The sequence below is a fragment of the Neolamprologus brichardi genome, chromosome 20, assembly GCF_056152115.1.
Source record: "Neolamprologus brichardi isolate AB-2024 chromosome 20, ASM5615211v1, whole genome shotgun sequence".
Taxonomy (NCBI): Eukaryota; Metazoa; Chordata; class Actinopteri; order Cichliformes; family Cichlidae; genus Neolamprologus; species Neolamprologus brichardi.
The window spans coordinates 5,843,405-5,868,718 of NC_142123.1; the positions used below are offsets into that span (position 1 = coordinate 5,843,405).

Here is a 25,314-nt window from a genome sequence, read left to right on the forward strand (position 1 = left end):
GTTCTGTTAATGTCCTGGCAGCGCTTTTGTACAGAGACATTTCCTGGAAGCACTGTCTGTCTGTACCCGTTGTATTCCGGAAAGCTGAAGAGTGGCAAGTTTTTAAAGGCATCTAAGAATAAATTAATATTCTTAGATGCGGAATAAATTAAATTGTTTTATTCAGTTTAGCCTTGTTTGAATAGATGTACTATTACCACAATGGGTAACTTCTAAGTTTAAAACTAAGAACATAACAAAACATTCCAAAACTAAGAACTGACCTTTAGTAAGAAAAAAAAAGAACTACACACAAGCAATCTGAGCAGATTGTGCAAGGTAAATCAAGTCTGTGCAAAAGACTCGGATAATCCAGTTAGAGCCAATGTTTATCTCACACCTCCACCTACTCTTAGCTGTTGTGTAACCGAGGCAATTAAGAATATACGTTTACCCTGGAAAGACACTGCCCAGATGTTTTTTGGGCTTACAGTGCATTACATTACATACATAATTCGTTACATAATGAATTACATGGAGACTGCACGACACTAATATGGAACCATGGCTTTAAAACCCCCCAGCAAAGTTGGTGTTACTGAGTTAAAAGATATCTTCACAAGGCAACATACATAAACTAAACTGCTATTTCTAAAATGTCCAAGGTTTTGTTGCAGGTATTATGACAAATTAATCACTAATACTCCACAGACAGCAGTCAAAAGAATATTTCATAGCTTACTTGGCGAGTTTCATCTCAATCTGCTGGCGAATTTCCTGGCGCTCCTGATCACTCCTTGCTGGGAAGATATTCCTGTCTTCCAGCTCCTGCTTGCTGGGCCTGTTTCGTAGTTTGAAAGCCAGCAACTCCTTCCTTAGCCTGCGAGGAAGTGTGCCTACAACCACGCATGCAAGCATTAAAACACAGAGCGCTGTCACTTATTTTTAAACTTTGGAGAACTTTGTAAGGGATTTCTTCCTATTCATATCCTAACAATGGCTGCCAATGGCTACTTTATCTCATCCAAACCTCCACACTAACAGATAATTGTTCACAGTGGCGTTTGGAAATATTTGGGCAGAAACTTGTTGGGTGTTTTGCTGTGTAGTATAAGACAGTGGATGACACGTGGTAAAGTTCATACTTGAAAATGAAGTGTTCAGGTATTTCTTATCACCAATAACCAAGCCCTCATGACTCCTTATCATGCACAACATGTGAATAAGAACAAGTGGAACAGGACAGTGTGGATTAGAAAAAAATGAGAAATGAATTCAAACTTGTGCACCTAATTCTTGTTTTTAAAGCGATTAAAGATGTATACTGTACAATCACTCCGCTCTAGAAAAGAACAATTAAATGAAATCATTAAAAGCCTGAAATGAGCAGAACATTTGTGCCCATAATGAGTGTAAGCTTACTCGAAAATCCTAAAATTGATGCAAATGCAAGACTTTCATCCCGTTGAGTGTAAATGTTTCATTTGTAAAACAAGTGCACCCTGTTCAAAACCAGAACGTGCAAACTCTGCATGCGCTTTTACATTGGCCAACCCACCAGAGATAACAGACTCGTTCCAGCCGTCCAAGTCGGTGGGGAGGCCTGAGGTGTTGGAGAAGCACTGGTCCAGCCGCACATTCTCCTTGTTCTCCTCTGCCTCCTTTTTGGGCCAGTCAGACCCTCCAAACCCCACACAACTTCCCCCCAGAGACGATGTGTGTTGGTTGTCCGAGCTGCAGGAGCGAGAGAGCCGTCCGTCGGAGCACCACATCCGTGGGGGTGAGCCCTGCTCACACCCATCGTGGACACTGAGGAACATGGTGCGGATATGGACAGTGGATTTAAAAGCAACATTTTATTTGAGGAAATTATAGGCCATTATAATTTACAAAATACTATCACAGTATATTAGACGTAGACTATATTACGATGAAGTCATAAATTGACGTAGTAGAATAGTGATAAACCAACAAAAGAGCTCTGTGGCAATCCAGTGGCAATGGTAAAAGGCAAAATCACATGTAAACAGCTGTATGCGTTCACTTCAGACTCACCTCTCCTGTCTGTTCTTAGAAGCGAAAGCTCTTTGCAGTTCCTCCATTATGCAGCTAGGGGGCATGGGAGGGTGTATCATATTGCCTATATGTGGGGACCCTGAGGGGTTGGCCAGAGGCCCTCTTAGTGGCAGGGTCATTGAGGCCAGACTTTCTGTGGCCCTGGGTAGAGGCTCCTTGGGGAGGTAGGAGTTGGGCAGATGAATAGGGAGTGATAGAGGACCTGAATCTGAAAAATGAAGACGAGCAGGTTAATTAATGTCTTCTTATCTATCTTTAGCATATTATTTTATTTCTTTATTATTTGTTTATTTCTTGACATCTGCTAAATATGACAAGAGAATGGCGTGTGTGAAGGAAATGAGGTTTTTGCAAGGATTTCGTGCAAAGAAATGAAATTGATATTTGTGCTCTGCAGTTTTTATTGAACCACACAGTGATGTGAAAAAGAAAGTACACTCTCTTTCAGTGCTAAGGTTTAATTTATCGGGACATAATAAAAAAAATTCATATGGTCCTTAGCAGGCAGGTATAGTGTGTTATTATTCATTTACCAAAAGCTGCACAATACATGCATAAATCCAGAAGCAGTGTGTGAAAAACACTTTTACTGATTAATATAAGTAGCAGCTAGGTTTTGCTAGTCACATGCATTTGATTAACTGCCCATCAGTAAATGTGAGCACCTCTCTTGTATGGAATTATACTTTATGACAAAAGTATACGTTTGAATTCAGGTGAGCATCAGAAAAAAACTAATATTTCAATAGAGAAAAAATGCATTTTTTATTTGTTTGATATGCTTACTTGACATCATCTTTTATATTTGACATTAATATACATGTGAAACTAATATACTGCCAAAGATTAAAGCACTGGTAAGACTGGATTTTTTTTAAACAAATGACTGAGGTAATATAGGGTCTTGATGTCTATGACTAGTTAGCTGTTTCACTAAAGAGACATATTTCTTCAAAATCTCTAAATAGTTTTTAAAACCGAAAGAAGTAATATAATCCGATATTTCAAAGAAACGAAAGACAACATATAGAGAAATGTTCAAATTTGTGTTTAAATGATCTGATGAACCTTCAGATTTTTACTTTGTGAAGGGGCTTGACCCCTTGACACATCACTACTGAACAATTTCTGCCTAAGTACATTCGCAGAGGAGTTCAAGGTCTCCATCATCTCCACCTTGACCACCTAAAACAGCAAAATCCTACTTATACACTTCAATACGCCTTACTACTTAATTTAAAGATCTAGAACTATTACTTTTAATGCAGTATTTTAAAACTGTGGTACTGGTACTTTTACTTAAGGAAAGGAAACAGTTCCTCCACCACTGAGTGGTGTTGACGGTGGAGGAAACACTGTCAAGCACATCTTCCAAAAATAGTCCATTGGTATTTAATTGCATTGCACTGTGTTGACTCTAAAGGGTACATTGATATCACATTTACACTTATTAAAAATAAATGTCTTTGCTTGTTATTTTGTTTTAATTGTATTTACCAGCATACAGTTCAGATAGAGATATGCTTTATACAGCTCTGACAGTGCTGCAAAAAAGTATTTGCACCCTTTCTGATTTCCTAATTTTCTGGTTGCACTTGAATGTTTCAGATCACCAAACATTTTTTATATTTTAATATTAGACAAAAATAACTTAAGTAAATACTAAAAATATGAGCCATACCCTGACCTGCTGAATCTAGAAATCACTTAACTAGAACATGTCTGACAAAGTGAGGTTGGCTAAAAGACTTCAAAAAGCAACCCATCATGCTGTGATCTGGAAACAGATGAGAAAGTCATTGACATCCATCAGAGAGAAAAGGGTTACAATGTCATTTCTAAGGCTTTGGGATTCCACTGAGAGGCATGATCCACAAATGGAGAAAACCTGGAACAGTGGAGAACCTTCCCAGGAGTGACTAGCCTACCAAAATTACTTCAAAAGCCCATCGACAACTTGTGCGGAAGGTCACAAAACAACCCACAACAACATCTGAAGCCCTGCAGGCCTCACTTGCCTCAGTTAATGTCAGTATTCATGATTCAACAATAAGAAAATAGGCAAAACTGGCAGAAGTGTGCTGAGGAGAAACACAGCGCTGCCCAAAAAGAACACAAAGGCTCGTCTCACATTTGCTGAAAACATCTCAATGATCCCCCGGGACTTTTGGGAAAATATTCTCTGGACTGATGAGACAAAAGCTGAACTTTTTGAATTATTTTTTCAGTAAAATCTGGTGTGAACCTAAGACAGCATTTCATAAAAAGAACATCATAACAGCATTCAAACATGGTGGTGGTAGAGTGATGGCCTGGGGCGGCTTTGCTGCTTCAGGACCTGGATGACTTGTTCTAATGGATGGAACCATGAACTCTGTTCTGTACAGGAAATCCTGAAGGAGAATATCCAGCCATCGGTTCATGCCCTGAGGCTAAAACACTTTGGGCTATGCAGCAGGACAATGACCTGAAACACACCAGTGTACCTCTGGACGGCTCAAAAAACACTGACCTAGTCAAAGTCCAGATTTAAATCAGATTGAGATGCTTTGGCATGACCTTAAACAAGCCACTCAAAAACCCTCCAACGTGGCTAAATGCTCCACTCCACTGTGAGAGACTAGTAGCTGTCACAAATGCTCGATTGCTGCAGTTCTTGCAACAAAGGTTGTTTAGGGGGAAATTACTTTTTCACACAGGCTGGATTGCCTTTCTCCCTTAATAAATTAAATTATCCTTTAAAAACTGCATTTTGTATTTGCTCAGGGTATATTTGTCTAATATTAAAATGTATTTGATCATCTAAAACAAATTCTGAAATCAAGAAGAGGGTAAATATGTTTTCACGCCACTACATGTGGATGAAAATGACAGTTATTTACTCAGCACTCACCATCTCCAGTACTCAGCTGGGGCAAAAGTTTTGGAGGTACTTGTGGTGGGGAAGTTCCTGGAGGAATCTCTTCGTCTGATCTCTCTTCCATCTGTTCTCCCATGTCTTGCAGTCCCTCAGGTAAATCCCCTGCAGGGTGCACCTCCTCATCTCCCTCCTCCTCCGGTAGTCGCACATTTTCCTCCACCCGATCACAGTCTTGGAGAGGGGCGGCTACTGAAGAACATTAAAGAAGGAGGAAAAAAGGCATTTATTCAAAGAGTCTCAATCAAAGAGTTTCACAGCAAATAATCAATAAAATGTCATTTTGATTGATTCCAAAAGCTGGAAACAGCTCGTTTATGGACTTTTGTTACAGAGTGATCATACTTAATATGTGTGGAGAAACCATGCAAACTCTCATTTACTTTGGCTAAATACAAAGTAAATGAAAATTAAAAGATTTAAAAACTTAACACTTAAAATCTGTCAAAGCCTCTCTTTAAAAAATTAACAAAATGTGCTTATTTGCTGCACCAGTTCCAAACACATCCAAGCATTCACAAATTTCCTAGTTTTGTAATTATTCCAGCCCTGTGTAGGCTGAGCACGAAGATTAAAATCCCTTTGCCTTTGCTGCCCTCTACTGGTACAAAGTGCCGAAAACGGGTTCATAAACAAGCATCTCAGTTTCATTTGAGAAAGCCAGCACAGTGGATTACACTTGCATTGCAAAATGTTTACATCCAACTCAAGGCTTTCCTTATGATATCTTGCAATACATAAACCAATAATTTAATTCTACAGTCAACATACATTTGTGAGCTTTTGCAAGAAAGTAACAAAATAAAGTTCCTCTCTTCCTTTCGTTTTTCCCTCCAGACAGCATTTTATCAAATTGCAGCAACATTATACCATATTGATCTTTTGATGCTGGGTTAAAGACATCCAGCCACGTCCACTTCACAAATCCATTTCCCCCCTCATCTGTTGCTTTTGCAGTTCCATAATATCCATTGATTAGTTTACATTGAGTACAGCAGGAGATTGTCCTACCTGAAGGGGGATGCTCCTCCTCGGGACCAAGGTATTCCACACTGCTTACTGTGAGGTTTGGATTCAATGGTCCCCCAAATCCTCCAAGTAAGACTGCACCATCCGAGCAGCAGCCTTGGGTGGGGGAGTTTGGGTCGTGGCATAGAAGGCCACTCGATAATGCTACATCTGTGAATGGAGAATGAAACTGAATGTAGTTCATTTGTTGGTGAGAGTAGTTCATCCATAAGAATACACACACGTGATATAAAGCTAGATAGAATTCGTTGTTAAGTTCTTCCAAATTAGCTTTGAATTTATAGAATAACCAATCAGATTGCAGCTCTTAACTAGACATGGTGTCCAGTTAAGAACAGTTAGAGAGCAGTTATCAGCAGGATGGGCTGAAAAACACTGCTGCACACCTCTGATGTGACCAACTGTGATTTCCCTAAATGACATTCACTCTTTCCGTCACCTTCATTCAACATCAGTCTCCATTACAGCAAGGCCATCACATTTAGTCTTGTCTTCAGCAAATATTATGCTGCTTTTAAAAGCAGACACACAAGGTGACTCGGGATAAATCAATATTAAGGTCTGTATACTTTGAGTGGATCCTAACATTATGATCGCATCTAAAAAAAAAATAAATAAAAAATTAATAGAAAAATAAACATTAAATGCATTTTTGCAGCAGCAGCAATCTGATATCGTAGCCATTACATTTTAGCCTCAAAATTTGAAGATGGTTGTCATGCAGCTATTAATTTGCCCTATACAGATTTTGCTCACTCTGCTTATATTTTAAAACAAAATACAATGTTTATAATTAACTTTTTTTTTAAGGAAAAGGAAAAAGAAGTTTAAAATTGTTAATTAAAATTAAAAGTGGGTATCAATTTTTTTAAAATTTAGAAATATTAAATCAAAATATAACAAATATTAAATATTGTTTAATAAATGAAATTTTATACATTTTGTATTTAGCTTTTGGGATTGGTGTAAGGCTGGGATGTCTACATGACTGTAAGTGATTTGCTTTCATAAAGTGTTTATAATTGTAATCTCTGCCCTGAACTTTTAACTATTCTTGTCCGTATTATTAAAAAAAGACTTGAACAAATATCGAGAGTAATAAAAACTAAACTAAAATGAATGATTTTAAAAGATAGAAACTATAACTCTACTAACAAATCAATATATTCAATTATGAAAAAGTTTAAAATCCTTTCTCTTGTACAGCAGGCAAAATATTCCAGCCAGATGGCTACAAGTCTTTGGGGACTCTGGTAATATGTTTTCTAATAACAACATCTGATGTTTACCACTGTGACTAACTGAAAGGTAAAAGTAAAAAAAATGGGATGTAAAAAACAGGAGATTATTGATGTGAAACACTGAAACATAGTTTAAAACATTCAACTTTGACATGTGATGCGATGCAAGAAAAAATATTCTAATTGACATTATGTCACACCTACAGCTTTGCTCTTATAACAATCATCTGATTCAGTGAGAGTAAGATTAAAAGACATGTATCAGGTCTTTCCTTAGTATAAACCATGTTGTGCTTCTCATCTATGTGACTTAAATAAAAAAAAAAAAAAATTATACATTTTTTGCAGGTTTCACGTGTACGAAACCTGGAAATACAAACACATGTTCTCATCTTACCTGTGGAACTCTGCTTGAGCTTCTCGTTTTTCTTTTTCCTCCACTTCCAGGGCTTGAAGATGCGCCCCAGGGTGGCCAGCTTGCTGTTACGTCGGATTGGCGGTGTGTGCACCCCAGTCACCAAGCAACCTGTCCTCAGCACCCTCTGCTGGTCCACCACATCTACTGCATGATGACAGGGGGGTGGAGAGGTTTTACAGTAGGCGAAATGAGTTGAGGACGGAGTGGGTGGGGATTTGAAGGTGAATGAAACAGAAAAAAAGAAGGCAAAGAAAAGTCAAAGGGGAAGAGGGGTGGAGGTGAGAGATGAAACAGAGAGAGAGAGAGGGAAAGAGAGGAGCAAGGGCCCAATTAGTATGCTCACCTTAGTGAATAAACCATGATAGAGTCCAAGTGCTGTGAACAGATTGAATTAGAAAGACTAATTTGATCAAGGCACGCTCCCTGATGGCTGCTATTTCCCTGTGAATCCCCTCCCACCCAGCCGTACGTCATGCATCAAAATAAATCTCTCTCACAGTCCAAGATATGGCAAAATATGAAAGCACAGAGACACAGACAGCCTCACAAAACTACAAAAGAAGCATTTCCCCAAAGACCAACAGGTGTGCCAGTTTTGCTCTTTTCCCAACAACAACAATAGTATCAGAAGCCTTTTAAGGCAGGGCTCATCATTTTATTGTGTCAGCATTCTTATTTCTATTACACCACTCCTGTGCTTCATGTTGATATGTCACTTGTTGTATCTCACACTGCAAAATGTTCCATAATGTCCAAAATACAGCTGAGATGCAGTATATTATGTTTTTTGTTACTACCCAAAATACAGGCTTCTTTAATTACATGTAAATTTTCCATGTAATTCTATTATACAAGTACAGTGTAAAATTTTACATTTTATGAGATCTGGTCAAGTGAAATGAACTTGATTGGTGTACATTTAGTAGCACTGTTGCCTCATCTGGCCGTGGCCTTTCTGGGTGGAGTTCTCTCTAAGCACTCCAGCTTCAGCATGCAGTTAGTAGGATTAGGTCAATTGGTGTTTTTCTAAATTGACCAATAGGTGTGACTGTGAGTGTGAATGGTTTCTTTCTCTCTGTGTCAGCTCTGAGTCAGATTGGCGATCTGTCCAGGGTGTACGCCTCTCACCCTATGGTAGCTGGGATATGCTCCAGCACCCCTCGCAACCCTGATAAGGAGAAGATGAATGAGAATGGATGGATGGTGTACATTCAATTTATACCAAGCACATTTTCCTTAAGATCGTTTATCTGGATAAATAAACCTTTGATTTCATATATTTCAGTTGCATTTTAAAAAAATGCTTCATTTGTAGTTTGTACATCTGTATTTTGTCTTGATCGTCCTATAAACACACGATACTTTAATACTATGTAGACTCTTGTCTGTTTACATTGTGTCTGAGGCTGGTGAACCATGAGCTTGTGTGTTTGTGTTGAGTACTGCAAGCTGTAAAAATGATACTGAATGAAACAAACAAACAAACATCTCATTTTTAAAAGAAAAAAAAACAGTTTTAGAAACAAATTAAAACATATGGTAGCAATCGACACGGTCCATGACTGTAACGATTTATTTATTGTGGTAAATGAGTTGTCCCTATTGACTGTGGCGCTCTGCGCATCCTTCGTAAAGGAAGTTTGTATTTTGAATGAACGGCGGCGGCTATGACTCATGTCTGGAAAAGTGTGGGTCTACAGATTCATGTGCGCATATTGCTGCTGGCTTGCCTGCATTTTCTTACAAAGAGAGCCAAGAAAGCAGAAATATGCTATATGTGCTACGTGTTTAAGAGCTACATGCGTCATTGTGACAAAAATGAAGCAATATCTGCCTTCGCAATGCCGGGAGTGTTGTTCAAACAATCAGCTGAGGAGGAGGCAAGGATTTGTGATAAAGGAGGTTTGGGGGGGAAGAGGGGGGATTTGGAGAGTGGCTCAGGGTGTGATGTGGAGTACAGTGATGGAGGAGGGTGGATACAGCTGACTCTGTTTCAAGCCTCTTTTTTTTTTGCAGCCCTTGCTTCTTTCTTGAAGCACATGGGTAGGGAGAAGAAAGTGAAAAGCAGGCCGTGGTTGGGGGAAGGAAAATAGAAGAGGAGAGGCAAAATAATGAGAATAAGAAGCAAGAGAAGACCAATAAAAAAAGAAAAAGAAGAGAAGGAGGTTAGAAAAACAGTAAAAGAACAGATTTAAAAACTGAACACCGACAGAACAGGGGTCGTAAAAAGGCAATGGTGAGGGACATATGAAAGAAGCAAATTTCTAGTTTGGCATCTTGTCCCTAAAAGTTCCTGGAAACAGGTCAGTTGACCATGCATCTCAGCATATCATCATCACCACTGTCACACATGCAGCGTTGCAAATGTGGTGCCGCACGCAAAATCCAGGTCAAGCTGGAAGGAAACGCACCCAGTCGCTCAGAGAGAGAGAGAAAAAAGCTTAAGAGAAGGAGAGGGGGAGTAGGAGGGGTATGTCTGCGTTAGGGGGAGAGTGCGTGTGTGTTTGAGGAGAGAGAAGAGAAGGGGAGAGGAGGTGGGGTCAGGCCCGCTGCTGTTGCTATGGCGACCACATCCAGATGCTGCCGCAGCAGTGGGTGCCGGGTGGACAGGGGAGGAGCGAGTCAGGCCGAAGCAGAGGAGAGGAGGAGAGAGAAGAGGGGAGAGGAGCCCCCTATACAGACACCGCCACATCTAAAGCCAGTGGCGGCACCCAGTGCATTGTGGGTAGATGGTGAAGCCACATGGAGGACGAGATGTGTCTGCATTTTGAAAGAGGGAAGGAGATGGAGGGGAGGAGGAGAGAGGGGTGGTGGGGGGTGGGGATTCCAGGGAGAAGAAGAGGCGAAAAGAAGAGATGGGAGGGGGGAGAGGGGGGTCTGTTGCTATACGGAAGAGCTTGCAGTAGAACCCGGCCTCGTCCAATCACAGAGCAGCTATTTATAATGCATATCAAGTAACTGTTCATTTTTCATAGAGGGGGTGGTTATTCAGGGAAAATGACAGGAGTCTGGCGAAAGCGCGAGAATTAGGTGAAAACACATGCGTGCACGTTGAGATTTCCTTTATCCGCTGAATGGGGATGCATCGAAATGTGTGTCAGATAAGCATGAATGGACGACATGCACCGTGTGGGGATGATGCGCGATTTTAATTACTATGCTAATGTAAATAGGATTTATTAAATCCATGTGTCATGCTCATGCAGGGGACCAGTCAGTCGTTTGCTCTGCGCCTGCCTGCAACTTCAGGCTGCACACAGTGTAATTCCAATCATGTGCCGGCATCTCATAAACCTCCTGACCTTAGGAGTACAGGTAAATATAACCTACAAATGGTAGACTCTAAACAGCATCAGTGAAGTCTGAACTCAGAAATGATTTCGGAGTGGAAAAAGGAAGGCAATATGATAATGTCACTTGGAAAGGAAACTAAAAAACAGCGCTTTAGTGTGTCACTGGGGACTACACCCCACTTAACCAGTTTGTCAGCACATTCTGGAGCAAAAGATGTCACCCACCCACCCATACACAAACACACACACATCTCTATGTGTACACACACATAGAGTCCCTAGTTGAGAAGAACCAATTATTTTAAAATAGAAAGTAAAAAAATTAAAGTGCAACTATAAATAAATCCCAAACATTTAATGTTATGTTGTCACACTGATAACCACGAAGCAAAAGAGCATCAGTGAGCAATAAATACAACTCTGAAGCTTTTTGTGAGCTATTGAATGAAACTGATTCATTCTGGGTAGTAAGATAATATCAATGACATAGTTTCGGCAGTGAGGTTACATAAGGCAAAGCCTTGCTTTGCTAAATACACCCGATCTGCTCACTCAGTGACACTGACACAAATCAAAATAGAAGTGCACTGCACAATTAAGGCAACAGTAACTAAGAATCAAACTGTGCCAATAATAGTTTGCGTTATTTCACTGCCTTACAGCTAAGACTGCTTATTTTACAGGCAGGTGTTTAAACCTGGAATGCCAATGCTGAAAAGGCCTTGAAGTGAGGGAGAAAATACGGTTTGTCCATCATGTTACAATTTTAAGTTACAACTCAAACAGCAAAATGTGTGTGTCTGATATTTGGGCCACAATGTTGGTCCAGACTACATCAGAATCAGAATTTTTTTTACCATGTATCCATCAGAAGGTAGATACACTGTGCTCATAACTGGATATACGTGGTCAGCAACAATAACCAGGTCAGATGTGACATTTAAATGATGCCCATTTTTGACCCAAAGTATGTCAAGATAATATCTCCGAACCCATTACACAACCACCACTAGCCTGAACCGTTCATACAAGAAAGATAGATCCATGCTTTCATGTTGCTGACAGTAAATGCTGACACTACCATCTGAATGTTGCAGCAGAACTCGAGGCTCATCAGACCAGGCAACAAAAGGTACCTTGGTTGTAAGTGGTTATTTTTGTTATATTTGCCTTCCTATAACCTCAAAGCAGTCTAGCCATTCTCCTTTGACCTCCAACATCAACAAGAAATTTTCACACCGAGAACTGCTGCTCACAATAATTTTTTTCCTCGGTAAATCCCAGACATGGTTGTGCATGAAAATCCCAGTAGATCAGCAGCTTCTGAAACACTCAGACTAACCTGACTAGAACCAACAACATTCAAAGTCACTTAAATCAAGTTTCTTCCCCATTTATGACTCTCAATTATAACTTAAACAGGTTGTCTTGACCATGTCTACATGCATAAATGCTCCTGCCATGTGATTGGTTGTTTAAATACTTGCACTAATGAGAAGCTAAAAAAGTGTCCTTTGAGTGTTCAATACAATGACTAAAGGCCCAATACCAACCCCACCAAATGCTATTTTAATTAGAAAAACTTGATAGTCTGCATTTTAGTATGTTGGCATGTTTATGATTGAAACATTATGACTCTCATTAGTACACTGCTCAAAATACTGTGAACATCTCAGAACCAAATCTTTAGCATTGGTTGTCAGCAAACAACTATAATATATGTGAGCTTCACTGGCCTTATCACATACATCAAACCTCCCCCTTGGTGTCTATCATCCCTGCAGACCATACAGAGTCTCATTGTGAACGGACAGTGTGCCCTTGAATGGAGCACCTCCTTACCACGCCAGCTAACCTCATCGCTTTACCCCCCTGGCTTTACAACTGTGCTGCCATCTGTTTGTAGCCCCTCTGCCTCAGGGGCCCGGCCACAGTCAGGGCACACAGCTATCATCTCGCAGGGAGAAAGTGAGGAGCAGAAGGGCTGAAGCAACATACAATGACCAGAGTGTGAATGAGAGGGAAAGGCTGAGACCAAGAATGGCAGCGGTCAGCTATACTGAAAGAGGAAAAAAGGAAAGAATTATGAACATGTCCAGAAGATGACTCCATTCATGCTTCCCCAGGCATGCCACAGACAGATTAAAGCCTTATTTCTTAGCTCTCTTTATTCTACGAAACATATTTTTCGTCTACATTGACCCCTGACTCAAAGGAAATGGCACAATGTGCAGATTTACAACATTAGTATCCTCCTGATTGACCTACAGCAGTACTAAATTATACATTTAGAAATGATCAAAACAACATTCTTGCTTTGCCGATAGCTTCAACAGTGAGCACATTTTGCACCCCGACCACCACTAAGGACACAGAGGTCATGTCTTTGTTATCTTCTTCTTTTTCATTTTTCATACAATACACTTCATTAGACATGACAGAGTCATCATTTCCGTAATGAAAGCCATATCTAAGAAGCAGCATTCTCATTTTTACCAACTAATAAATTATTAGCATGTTTATGCTCTACTGATTGATCCATTTTAACCCTGATAAATATGTTCTGGCCTAAACGTTTAATTAGATAAAAGCGTCAGTCTGACGCGTATGTGGTGTACTGTAACTTGTTTGGGAATATAACTTGCGTCTGGGGAAACGGGGTATCGTGGTGCAAGGCTGCAAAGGTCAAGTCTCTAGATCATCAAAGCAATTATAGCCAAAGTGTGAAACACCAGCGTGTGGGCATCAAGCGAGCGAAATGATGTCAGCGAGTCCAGGAGCCAATAGAAAATGCCCGAGGCCCTTCTTTATTACCATATGGTAGAGCTGAGAATGGGGACTGGTGGGTGGCTTTGCTTGTAAGCCGTTGCTGCATCATCAACAAGGAACTAAGAGTTTAGTTTATTTTCACTTTCTGATGAAAGGCTGCTCCTCTGTTTTCACTGTTTCTACTTCCATCTGTTTAGATTTACACGAGCGCTATCAGGCGCACAGATGTTAGGCACAAACGTACTGGCATTTTGGTGCTGATTGCTGTAAGGTTCCCTGTCGCGTCTGATTACCAGTGAGTATATGCTAATATCTGTGTGACATTATATTATTTAAAAAAACCCTTTAAATAAAGGTGCATTCCCTCAGTGTTAGGACTACTAAGCATAAACTCTGTCATAGATCGTCTTTTCATTGTCCCACAGGAACCTTTGTCAAGTGTGAAAACAAAGACTCCTAGTGACATCATCAGGGTTATGTGGGTTCAGCTTGGAGCCTCAAAAGCGATGTGTATCAGTGATGCCTAGTTCATTTTAACAGTATCTGAGACTCTGCTGCATAGCTGAGCATTTCCAATAAAATCAGTGCACACAGGGCTGAAAACTTTACTAAAATATTGTATCACTATAACGCACCTTTGAAACTGTGTCCCATGTTCTGAGAACACAAGCAAATGACACAACATACACTGACAATTATCAAGCGTGAACATATTTGTTGTCATTAAGGAGTAAAGTTAGAGAGAATGTAGAAACTGCAACCCAAAAAAACAAACCAGGCTATCTTTGACTGTGAAAACCTCCATGTATCTATCGCATCCACCCAGTGGGCTGAAAATGTCCCTGCTAAAAGTGTTTCCTGTTGCCCACACAACAGGGGGAGCCTCAGAAAATTTCATGCCAACCTTCACTCCAGAGAACTACCAAATAAAGGAGGAGAACCCATCCAGGCATGCTTCACATTCATATTTAAGTTTTGGGCCACGTTCTCTATACCGATCCCAAGAAACGTTACTTCAGCTTTCTGAAGTGACGTGTTCAGAAAGCTTCCCTCCAATCACGTAATGGAAGTCTTGGTTCACCCTTTGCACCTTGGGCTGCTCCTTCAGTCTACCACATTAATCTAACAAACTGGGAAATTCATATTGACTCTTTAGCTCCTTTTATATCTTCATAGGTGCTGCTTGGAAAAGACTTTCCTCTTCACAGGGTGATGATTTAATTATAAAATTAAACTTCCCCTTCCTGCTGAATGCTTCAAATTCTCAGAAAGACTCGTGTTTAAAAAGGTCACCGTTTCAGTACAGAGTGCGTCTCTCAAGTGCTTTACGCAAACTTGAACAATAACTTGAGTAATCGCTTACTCAATGATGTAACACTTTTCGCCACAAAAGTTTTTGCGCAGGTGTGTCAGAGGAGGTGCAGTTAGTTAGCGACTCGAGCAGCAGACACAGGCGGGTGAACTTTATTGCCATTATTTCCACAGATTTGGGCTCTGTTCATGAAAATGTAATACAAAGCATGTCGAGTGTGTCATTGAGATGGAGAGCCCAAAGTTTTTCTGTCTGCACTTGCTGTTAGCCCGTCTCCGCTGGGCTCTCATTGCTCTGCTGGGAGGAGAGCACAAGCATGAAAGACAATGGGAGGTGCACAGAGGAACAGCACAATTCACCACTGTTAGCACTGTAATTTCCAAACACGTCCCACAGCAAGGATACACCTCGCATTCGGTTCCCTCGTGTGTGTGTGTGGGATGGTTTGGGCTTAAATGGAAAGCAGAACAGGGAACCACAGTATACAATAGTGTGCCCAAAGCAGCAACTTTTCAAGGGAAGCACCGAATTAAACACAGAACACTTCCTACCATGTTATTGATGGGAAAGCAGGTTTACATCCCATGCTCTGGACTTCATAAAGGGTTTTGCAGGCAAAGGATCAACAGTAGAAAAACAGCACTTTTTTGTGACGACAGATTGTGCAGACACGAGTCAATGTGCTAACTGTCCTGTAGCCCCATTTGCCATGGACATATGGACTACTTAAACAGGCCAGACATTAAATGCATGTTCACATTTTTCATTATTCCAAGAAATAGCCATGTCAACAATCATTTCATGCATGTTATGGAAAACTATTCAAGGGCACATTGCATTCAATAAATGCATTGCCTTTTGGTTGTGAAGAGAGAGATGAGGGTATGAAATATGCACATTAAAATAATAATTAAGCAGCAACCCTATAACCTTAGCAGATTAAACCTCTACTCCTTTCTTGGTTTTTGAGAAGATTTCATGCGTTGTTTTGTTTTGCAGGCTCACCATATAGAAAGATAGTTTCTAAATTTCCCATGATATAATACAAGAAGAAAAAAGCAGCATGGTTGTAGCAAAAAGTAATCAAATCTGCAGTACAGTCTGGTCGGAGAGTTGTATGGGACTGGCAGCATAGGAAAACTGTCAACAAAAGATTTTGTCCAGTTACTGAAACACATTCATTAGTGTGATCACACAAGCTTCACAGCAGTTGCTCTGTGCCACAGGGATGCTGTGGTGGTGTAAAAAAGGCATTACTGTATCTGGTAGCTAAAAAGGTGTGGGCTCAATGACGAATCTGTGTTTATTAAGAAATTGCTAGAAGCCACTCAGTTATCAATAACAGCCAAGTCACCGTACTGGGCTGGCCACAGTTCTAATAGTGGTTTTAATGGGATTGGATTTGAGCTTTTGGCTTGCAAACTGTAGATGTATCCGATGATTACATTAAGTGGAATTTGTCCCTCAAACTGCACAATGTGCTTTCCTCATTAATGTGTCGCTGCAAAAAGTATATATATAAAATTTTAAAAAGAGGAAAGAAAGAAAAACTGGTAAAAAAACAAAACATGCTGGGCTTCTTTCCCAGCAGATCAAGGGCTCAGTTGAGTCAAAGCATTTGAGATCCAGGACAGACTTATCAGCACACAGAACACGGCTCTGCTCAGTTCAGCAGCCTGCCGCAATGCAAAGACTGGCTCTGTCCGTGGTGCTGAAACTCACCCTGGTGTAATACAGCAGAGTCAAGTTTGAGATCTCTCGCCATTTGTCTTTTTGCATCATACTGTTTGACAGTTTGAATTCTTAGTCTGAAAATTAGTCACCGCTATCCCGTAAAAATCACTAACACTGTAACAAAAGTAGAAAGCCTTGTTTTCAGCTGTCACTCAACAAATGATTTCCATTTTTTTTCTTATTTAATCAGTTTGCCAGAATAAACGCCTGCCAGTTGACTAACCGATTAAACCTTTCTGCGTCATAGATGGAAATGACAGTTTTGCGAGAATCATCAGTCAGTAATGACAACAATTATGATCACGCATAAGCGCTAAACTATAAACTGCTCATGCTGCTTTGGGCTGCTGATATTTCCATTCATGATGACGATTGGCTAGGAAATGTGTAACCATGGGCTTTGGAAATTTCTAGAAGGTAGACGTTTAAGGCGTGACGTCTACTGTCACTATCAGCTAGATTACATGTCATCGTAGTTACGTCTACATTTAGATGGCTTCCCAATGCGAGGGTGCAGACCTGAGCGGCGTCTGAAGTAGTTAATTTACACACTCCATAAAGTTGTCACAGTACTGAATAGAAAATAGTAAATATGGATTTCAGTCAAATGGATTTTGACTGTGTGACGAGTGTCACTTATATATACGGCTTTGCTCAAAGTCACAGGGTGCAGTTTCTGAACTTCAAACCTTTTCAAAATAACCAAAACTTGAATTTACCTCAATCCCTGACAGATAACCTCAGTATAAATAAATGTGTGAAACCTTTTGTTCACTGGAACTCAAAACAGAGTATAAATGGGATCTTCTTTAGCTTTAGGCCAATTTAAAACAAATTATAAAGAGTAATCATTGACTTGTGAAACTTTCATTTTGTGTTTCATCTGGTATGTTTATGTGTTTGTATTAAAGCCCATCACAGAAACGAGGTAAAGTTCAACATCGTGGTATTAAAAAGTGACAAATGGAAAAGCGAGTAACCTGTGAACCAAAGTACCAAAGTGGATAAACATACAGTCAGACTCTCTAACCTCCACTCGCTTTTTTTTATACTCACTCACTGTCTGTCTGACAGCACAATGAAATGCTTTAATTCATTTTCTTTTTATGACTGTATTCCTTCTAGTACAGTTATCTGATCTGGCTATGCATTTAATTTACCATCTCCTGAGTGGCCCTGGCAGAGAGTGTTCAATAATGCTGTACTGTAAGTGGCTATCAAACAGCCTCAAACCACTTTCCCTCCTCTCTGTGGTGGTTCAATGTCTGTCGCTTTGCCATAACATCATACCTCCATTGTGTTAGGTACACGAGCTTTACCTACTTTTAGTTTATCTTTGCACTTCCCTACTCCATCACATGTGCTTAGTTTCTTCCTGCTTTCTGTGCTTCTCTGTCACAGACAAGAGCTTTTTTGTGTTGTTGACGGGGCCCAGGACTCGCCTCTTCTCACTTCACTGATCTCAGACTGAGTCTGGCAAATTTGATAGGGAAGAAAGAAGCTGGGGATATGAGCAGGTGTGACGGGTGCAATGCATGACTTTATGTCTGTGTGTGTGTAAGAGAGAGAGGGGGCTCTGATGTGAATGCTGCCAATTCAGTGATGCTGAAACAAGCCAGACAAGACTTTATAGAACAGCTTTCTTTTTTGTGTCATCCAGTGTTGCTTAAAAGGGACACCCTAACAATTTAATCACTCACTTCCTGACATGGCTGACAACAGTGTGAGACAGACTTTAAAAGAACAGATCTGACTGATGAGTAGTCCAATAGATCTTCACTTTTACCCTCCATCAGGGGTGACGCATGTCCACGTTACTATTACTGATCATTCCTCAGAGCAGAGACGTTTCAAGTTCACCACATCAATCAATTATCAATCGATGAGAAAATGTAAACATTTATAAAGCCTTAAACCCGACTCTCCTCTTGTTTTGTGTCTTTAATATAAATGTTTTTAGGTTTTCAATGGCTTCTCACACTAAACAATCAACTTTATATTTGCCATTGTGGGCTCTGGGAAGCAACAATGAGAATGATTTTTAGTGTTTTGTTAAATTTTATTCATTTAAAAAAAATGATTGAAAAATAGATTAAGATCAGTGATGAGAACCATTAGCCGCAGTCCTGAAGAAAGATGAAACCTAAATTACATTTTTGATTTTCGAGCTTGATAACTGAACATACTGGCAAAGAGTTTCCAGACAAGTGACTGTAACTAGATTTAATAAATTCAGTCAAAAGCTTTTGAAGTCTTTGCAAGTTCATTTTTATGTCTGTCGAAATGAACGTTTAACTAAAAGGAACAGTTCAATTAACTAAATTGGCTTAAACGTCTGAGGTAATTATCAACGAGGAAAATGATAGAGGAAAAAAAATCTGGCATATCAGCATTCTTGGTTTAACTGCATCACTTTAGGGTCTGTATAGGATCTGTGGAACGCTGTAGAGGTCTTCCAGCCAGAGCCACACAGTCACTGCCTGCAACTGGTCTCTTACAGCCTATCCATCATCTCGCTGTGGCCAGTTTGCAATTAGGATAACATCTTGGCTTTCTTTCAATAAAAGCTGCCACCTCCTCCTTTCTTTCTCTCTCCTCCATCTCCTCTCTGCCTCACTAGTTTAGCCTCCTTCTCCTTTTCTCCCCAGCATTTTTTTTCCTTTTTCTGCTTTCTTGCAAAATGTATTTCCACTGCTCCACAGAGTCGATGCCAAAAGGAGTTGTGTCTCTTAGATTTTTTACCCTTCACAACATAGTGCATGCAACTTCCTGAACTCAATTTAACCCCAGCCTTTAGAGGCTTAATAGCTCCATTACATGCTGCCTTTACCCTGGGGTCTCTGAAAGGTGCGCGGGGCTTTTCGAGTCTTTGTTCTCCAAAGGGTGACTGTCTTTTCTAGCACACACTGTGATTTTTTTTTTCTTTCCACGTCTGCGCAAACCTGCTACATCTTCTGCAAATGAATGCATACATGGATTGACTTGCCAAAAAAAACACAGAGGCACACGGGTGTCAGCCATAGCAACACATGGCCCAAACAACAGCCGCACTAACACATGGCTCAAACATTGTCAAATGCCTAATCTGGTCCCGCATCCACAGGGAGCATGCATGATGTAGGACTTCTGCTGCTGTCGTCATTTAATGCGCTCCATTTTCGGGGGCAACTGGGAGACTGTAAAGGCATCTACGGAGGGCAGAGCTCAACAAAGCATCTGCATGCAACATATCTCCTTAGCTCACCACTCAGCAGTTGTGGATCATAAATGTGACAGAATTGTTAGCACAGTGTTCATTTTGGTTCCAAATGAAGAAAGGACTTTTGTTTTCTTTTACATAGGGCTAACATGACTTTTTTGTGGCCTGATTTGGTTTGAAGGAGAAAAAGCAATGAATTTAGTTGGTATACTGTGATGACTTGGTATAAGCATGAGATCCCATCATCATCGTTTTTTAACACAAAGAGACTAAATGACTAATAGACTTCTCAGTTTTTTAGGCGGGAGTGTTGAGTGATATGATACCTAGGGATGGGAATTGAGAACCGGTTCTTGGTAGCCATTATGGACATTACTTTTATTTTTATCTTACACATGGACAAGAGCGTGATGGTAAAGTGTAAACTGCATCTAGGACAGAAACAGCTGCATTATGCTGCTAACATAACGTCAGCGCAAGCACCTGCACAGACAGCATGCTAACACCAAGCTAGCCAAACAGCAAGCTAACACTAAGCTAGCCAAGAACCCAGAGTGCTGATAAAGCTCAGTAAAGGCTGACCCCAACCCAGCAGCCAGACCCTGAACTTTAACAGGTAACAAACTCATGTTTCAGTAGAATCACGGTGGCAATTGTTTTAAAGTGTCTTTTTGCTGGTTTTCATCTTTGCTTTTTGCTGTCAGCTTTGTGTTCTACTAAGAGAAAGATCATGTGTGTGTCCTTGTTGGGATAGGGATTTGTGTTGAGTTACTTTCTTGAGTAATGACCCCAACACTGATCACAACAAAGAGGGGAAATACCTGCGCAAATATCTGACCACACAGCATACATTAACGTGAACAGATGTAATGTCTTTGATATTCTGCTTAGAGATTGTGTTGACTCTCAAAGCCGAGCTAATGATATCCCAAAGAGAATCGATAGGTCACTCTGATAATGGAGTCGCAATCGCTAAATTCTTATGAATTCCCATCCTTAATGATACCCAATACTAAATGTTGATGATAGTAATTCATGATAGTAAGAATCATTATTTTAATTTTAAAACTGGTGAAAAACATTTGAATATATGAAGCCCACGGTTTCTACAGTGACTGTGCTGAGAGCCTGAGAGTTTTCTGTGTTTAAGGCAGCAAAGCTTTTTTTCCCCCTCCATAGGGATTTATAGTGAAATCTTTGTGAGGGCCACAGGTCTTCGGATTTCTGATGTACAAAGTTTCTTTCAACAGGTGGATGTTGCCACTGTAAGTAAAAAACAGCTCCCGACTTTGATGTTCCCACATCTGATCTTTACTTTATGCTCAGTGCAGTCTGGTTGGAATTTTCCCGTGGTTTTATTTACACAAATTTGATGCCATTAGATCCATGTCAGTTGAATTATTATTTGACAAAGATGGATCTCAAGAACCGCTATCATGCTGTAGATGTTTCTTTGATAATCTAATTATGTCTCATTCTTTGAATGGATTTACTTTGCCAAATGGATCATCGCGGCCTTGCCATATCGGTCCATTTGATCGACCTTTGTTGTTATTATTTATTTTATTTTATTTTCAGTTGTTACAGACGGGACAGACATGACTGAGGGATAGGAAAGGGAGAAAGAAAGATGAAGGAAAAGAAAAACAGAAGGGAAGAGGGACAGTGAGAAAGGGCACTTAAAAAGAGGAAGAAGAGAAAAAAAATCTCCTGAATCACCTGTTGAGAGAAAAAGAAGAGAAAACAAGAAAAAAAAAAACAGGGCAACATACTAAACACAGTGGTGAGGGGAGATAGGCCTTTGGAGGGCCTGGGAGTTCCCAGAGAGGTGGAGTGTAAGACCCGACCTGACGTATAGACACAAACAAACAGGCACACACAGACACAAACATGCATTCCCCCCCTCATGCACACATATACAAATACTCAGCACTCACCCAACGTAGGGATAGACATACATGGACACTGTACACACAATCACACTCCCCAAACAAACTCTATACCCCAGGTCCAGGTACCCTCGCCCCGGGGAAACGGCACATAGACCCAGGAGATGTTACCCTTTCCCCCGGGGTGGAGGCAAGCAGACCACCCCAGGCTCCGCAGCAGCAGGGAGGCCCCGCATCCCAGATCCCAATTGGACGGCCAACACCTCCTCCCAGCCCCCCCGCCCCGATGCCCAGCAGAGAACAGGGGTGTGTGTACCCGTTAGTTTTCATTTTACTCAAGACAAATTCTTCCCTTTTTATCGTTTTTTAAAACAAAATTGTGGAATGTTAACTTTTCTTTTTGTACAGCCAAATGATGCTTGACCCTTTCCCCTGAGCTCATTTCACTTGTATTGGCCATGTTGCAGTTGCCTATGACTAACTTGTTCTGAAGTAATTTATAGAGAATGAAAAGCCAGTTACGCTCAAGTTCACACAAGTGCCCCTAGCAGAGTAGTTCATCACATTAACAGCGGGCATGATCCATTAGGTTTGACAATCAGAAATGTCTGAACATTTTACATACAAAGGATAAGTTAGCCTTGAGGGCGTTCTGCCTGAAAACTTGAGAACTTGGCATGTTAGCATGTTACTGTGACAATACATATATATATATATATATATATATATATATATATATATATATATATATACATATATATATATATATGACATGTGGGCACTAACAGTGCTCCTGGGTGAAAGTCTGACTCAATATTTGTTGAGATTCTGAATATGACAGATACCTTTTATGGCAACCAGAAGGCTCCTCTCAACTTGACATTAGATGTACTTTTTCTCTTGGCCTCTGAAGGGACCTCTGTGCATCGTGGAGGGAAGAATGAATAGCTCTCCAGTGGCTACTACTAACAGGTGGCCTTGACTGACTCACAGTCCCTTAAGGCTCACCGTGATGAATGAGTCGTGACTTCAGCGTGAATTACAGCTTTCCTGGCTGAGTCTGATAAAGTTGCAGGTTCTAAACAAAGAGCAAATCTATAACAATATGTTCTCGTTGTCCATCCAGATCCCTTGAACTTGTTTATGTCAGCCATACGTGTGCATGTAGTTTGCTAGATTCTCGGGTTTTACAGTTTTCAACTTGACCGCAGCTAAAAAACAAACAAATAAACAAACAAAATTCAAAAATGAGAGACCAGTATTGAGCTGCATGTGCATGATGAAGTTTATGTCCTGTTTAAATTAAAAGTCTCCACAAAAAACCAACCACATGAATAAAACTCGAGGTTGTGTTTTGCATACTGGCGACCTATCTAAGCACAGACAGCATGGTGTCACGGGCTAAACTGTAACAGAGGGATCGTTTTCTGTTTTCTGACTTGTATCCACTTCATGGTCACCGTCGCTCTCTCTTTTGTTTTAACCACTTAACACGTACGACCCGCAGCAGAATACAACAACTTCACACCCTTTTCTCTGCACTCTTGAGGATGTTGACAATCACTCGGTGGGGAAAAAATAGACTCACAGGAAGACAGAATGTGTGGCTGTAATGGCATCACATACCGCTGAGCGCCTGCCTCTTAATCTGTCTTAAATGAAAACTGCAATTTCAAACAGTTTAATTTACAGTTAATTACTCGGAATAGAAAATAATTATAAAACTGCCCCAGATACTGGTGGAGTTTTGCTCATCACAAAACCTGTCAACACGGGCAAGCCCAACAACTCGTCCCAACAACTTGATGAACTACCAGTAGTTTGGATTGATAGCTAGATAGTTACTGTGTGCCGTGTAATTATCTGTTTAGAGCCAGCGCCAGTTGAAGGCCACACCAAATGCTGTGCCACATCCACCGTTTCTTTATCTCCCTCTTCCACACCATCAAGATACTTGACTGCCTCATTACAGTTGAACGAAAAACATTCTTCAAATGTGCCGCCTGCCAGCACCGGGTTGTCTCCTTTTAAGAGTGTCTTTTAAACTTCTAAGGAGTCCATGTTCTTGCATCTTTAACCCTCTCTTCACCTGAAAACGTCAAAGTTCCTTTTTTTTAATTGAAGCAGGGCTGTTTCTGAAGGTAGGGTCATATATATCTCTGTTTGTTACGTAATTACAGTTTCTTTATTCCGCCGCAACTCGCTGAAATCTGAAACTGGGTCTTAAACCATTGTTATGTAAGGAATTCCTGTGGAAATAATACCTTTTTGTTTACATTATTACTTTCAAACAATGTTGTGTTAATTGCGAGAACATTATATAAGACCTGCTGACTCATAATTTCCCATATTTGCTCACCAAGCCCTGAATATAAGAGGGATTATGTATGACACAGCGCTCGGGTTTGGGGTGAGTCATTGTCATGGCTCAATATCAGCTTCCGCAGGGTTTGACATATCGTCTTGTTCATTAGGCAGGTCCCCGCCTTTTACCTGAATTCTTCAGTTGTTCTTTTTTTTGACAGATCTGAGAGGATTATTCTTGTACCAGTAAGACCAGGAGAGAAGGATAAAACAAAACGAGAGAAAAAAAACACAGATCAGCAGGTACTTATTGGATAAGTCATCATGTGAGCGGAGACCAGAAGTGGTCTTGAGCAATGTGGTATATAGCTGCAGGTGGGGAGGGGTTGCAAGTGAAAGTGATTTCACCATGAATTATTACAGTCTTTTGCCAAAGGATGATGTTTAGTGAAGGGGCAGTTGGCTAATCAATGAAATGTCAAACAAACTGAGAAATTATTTAAAAGATTAAAAACATCTGAATATATTTTTTTATTTTTAGAATTTACTGTGGATATGTGACGTGATTTCTTCATGAGGAGGATATTCTTCTTTTCTGTGTTTTGTAACTTTGTGAACTGAATTTAACAGTCTGAAGATAACTACTTTGGAAACTGTAATGTGCATTGTATTCTTTGTAATAAAAAAAAAGTAATAAAAAAGTGCAACTTAATCAATAACAGAAATAGTCTCTAACTGCAGATTTATGTGCACTATAGATCTGCTTGTGCTGATATTTGTGTGATTCAACTCATCTCCACTGTTTCTCCAGCTTTGCATCTTTCTACAGGGGAAAAGAATTATTTTGAGGAACGAAGCCATAGGGACAACCCTGCTTGGACAAGCTCCCTGTCCGCAAAGCGTCAAGGTGTCCTCTCCACACCATTACCTTGGTCGACATTCTGCAATGACTAAGTGGAACTTTGAGCGAAAGTGACATTTTATTAGCAGGGGAATCTAAGGGCTCCTTGTCCAAATGAACTGATTAAACGTGTTTATACTGCTGCTCCTGTTCCTGGACTTATGCTCCTGTAACTTTGAATCATTCTTGTAAATCTGCTGCTCAAAGAGGTTGCCTTAATTTAGATAAACTCCCAACAGAGCAATGCAATGTC

The 25,314-nt window shown here is 40.3% G+C and overlaps 1 protein-coding gene across 2 annotated transcripts in view; it reads right to left on the reverse strand.

Annotated features, from left to right (window-relative positions):
- Nucleotides 1-25,314, reverse strand: part of phactr3a (phosphatase and actin regulator 3a) — a 32,903-nt gene that overhangs the window by 5,315 nt on the left and 2,274 nt on the right. Inside the window, exons 2-7 of one of the 2 annotated variants that reach the window (XM_035905613.2) lie at nt 7,640-7,804; nt 5,984-6,151; nt 4,949-5,161; nt 2,035-2,263; nt 1,538-1,788; nt 722-875 (exon numbers count right to left, since the gene is read on the reverse strand). In XM_035905613.2, the coding sequence (XP_035761506.1) occupies nt 722-875; nt 1,538-1,788; nt 2,035-2,263; nt 4,949-5,161; nt 5,984-6,151; nt 7,640-7,804 (1,180 nt within the window). Of the gene's footprint in view, nt 1-721; nt 876-1,537; nt 1,789-2,034; nt 2,264-4,948; nt 5,165-5,983; nt 6,152-7,639; nt 7,805-25,314 lie in introns of both variants that reach the window. The other variant, XM_006785505.3, reaches the window with a different exon arrangement.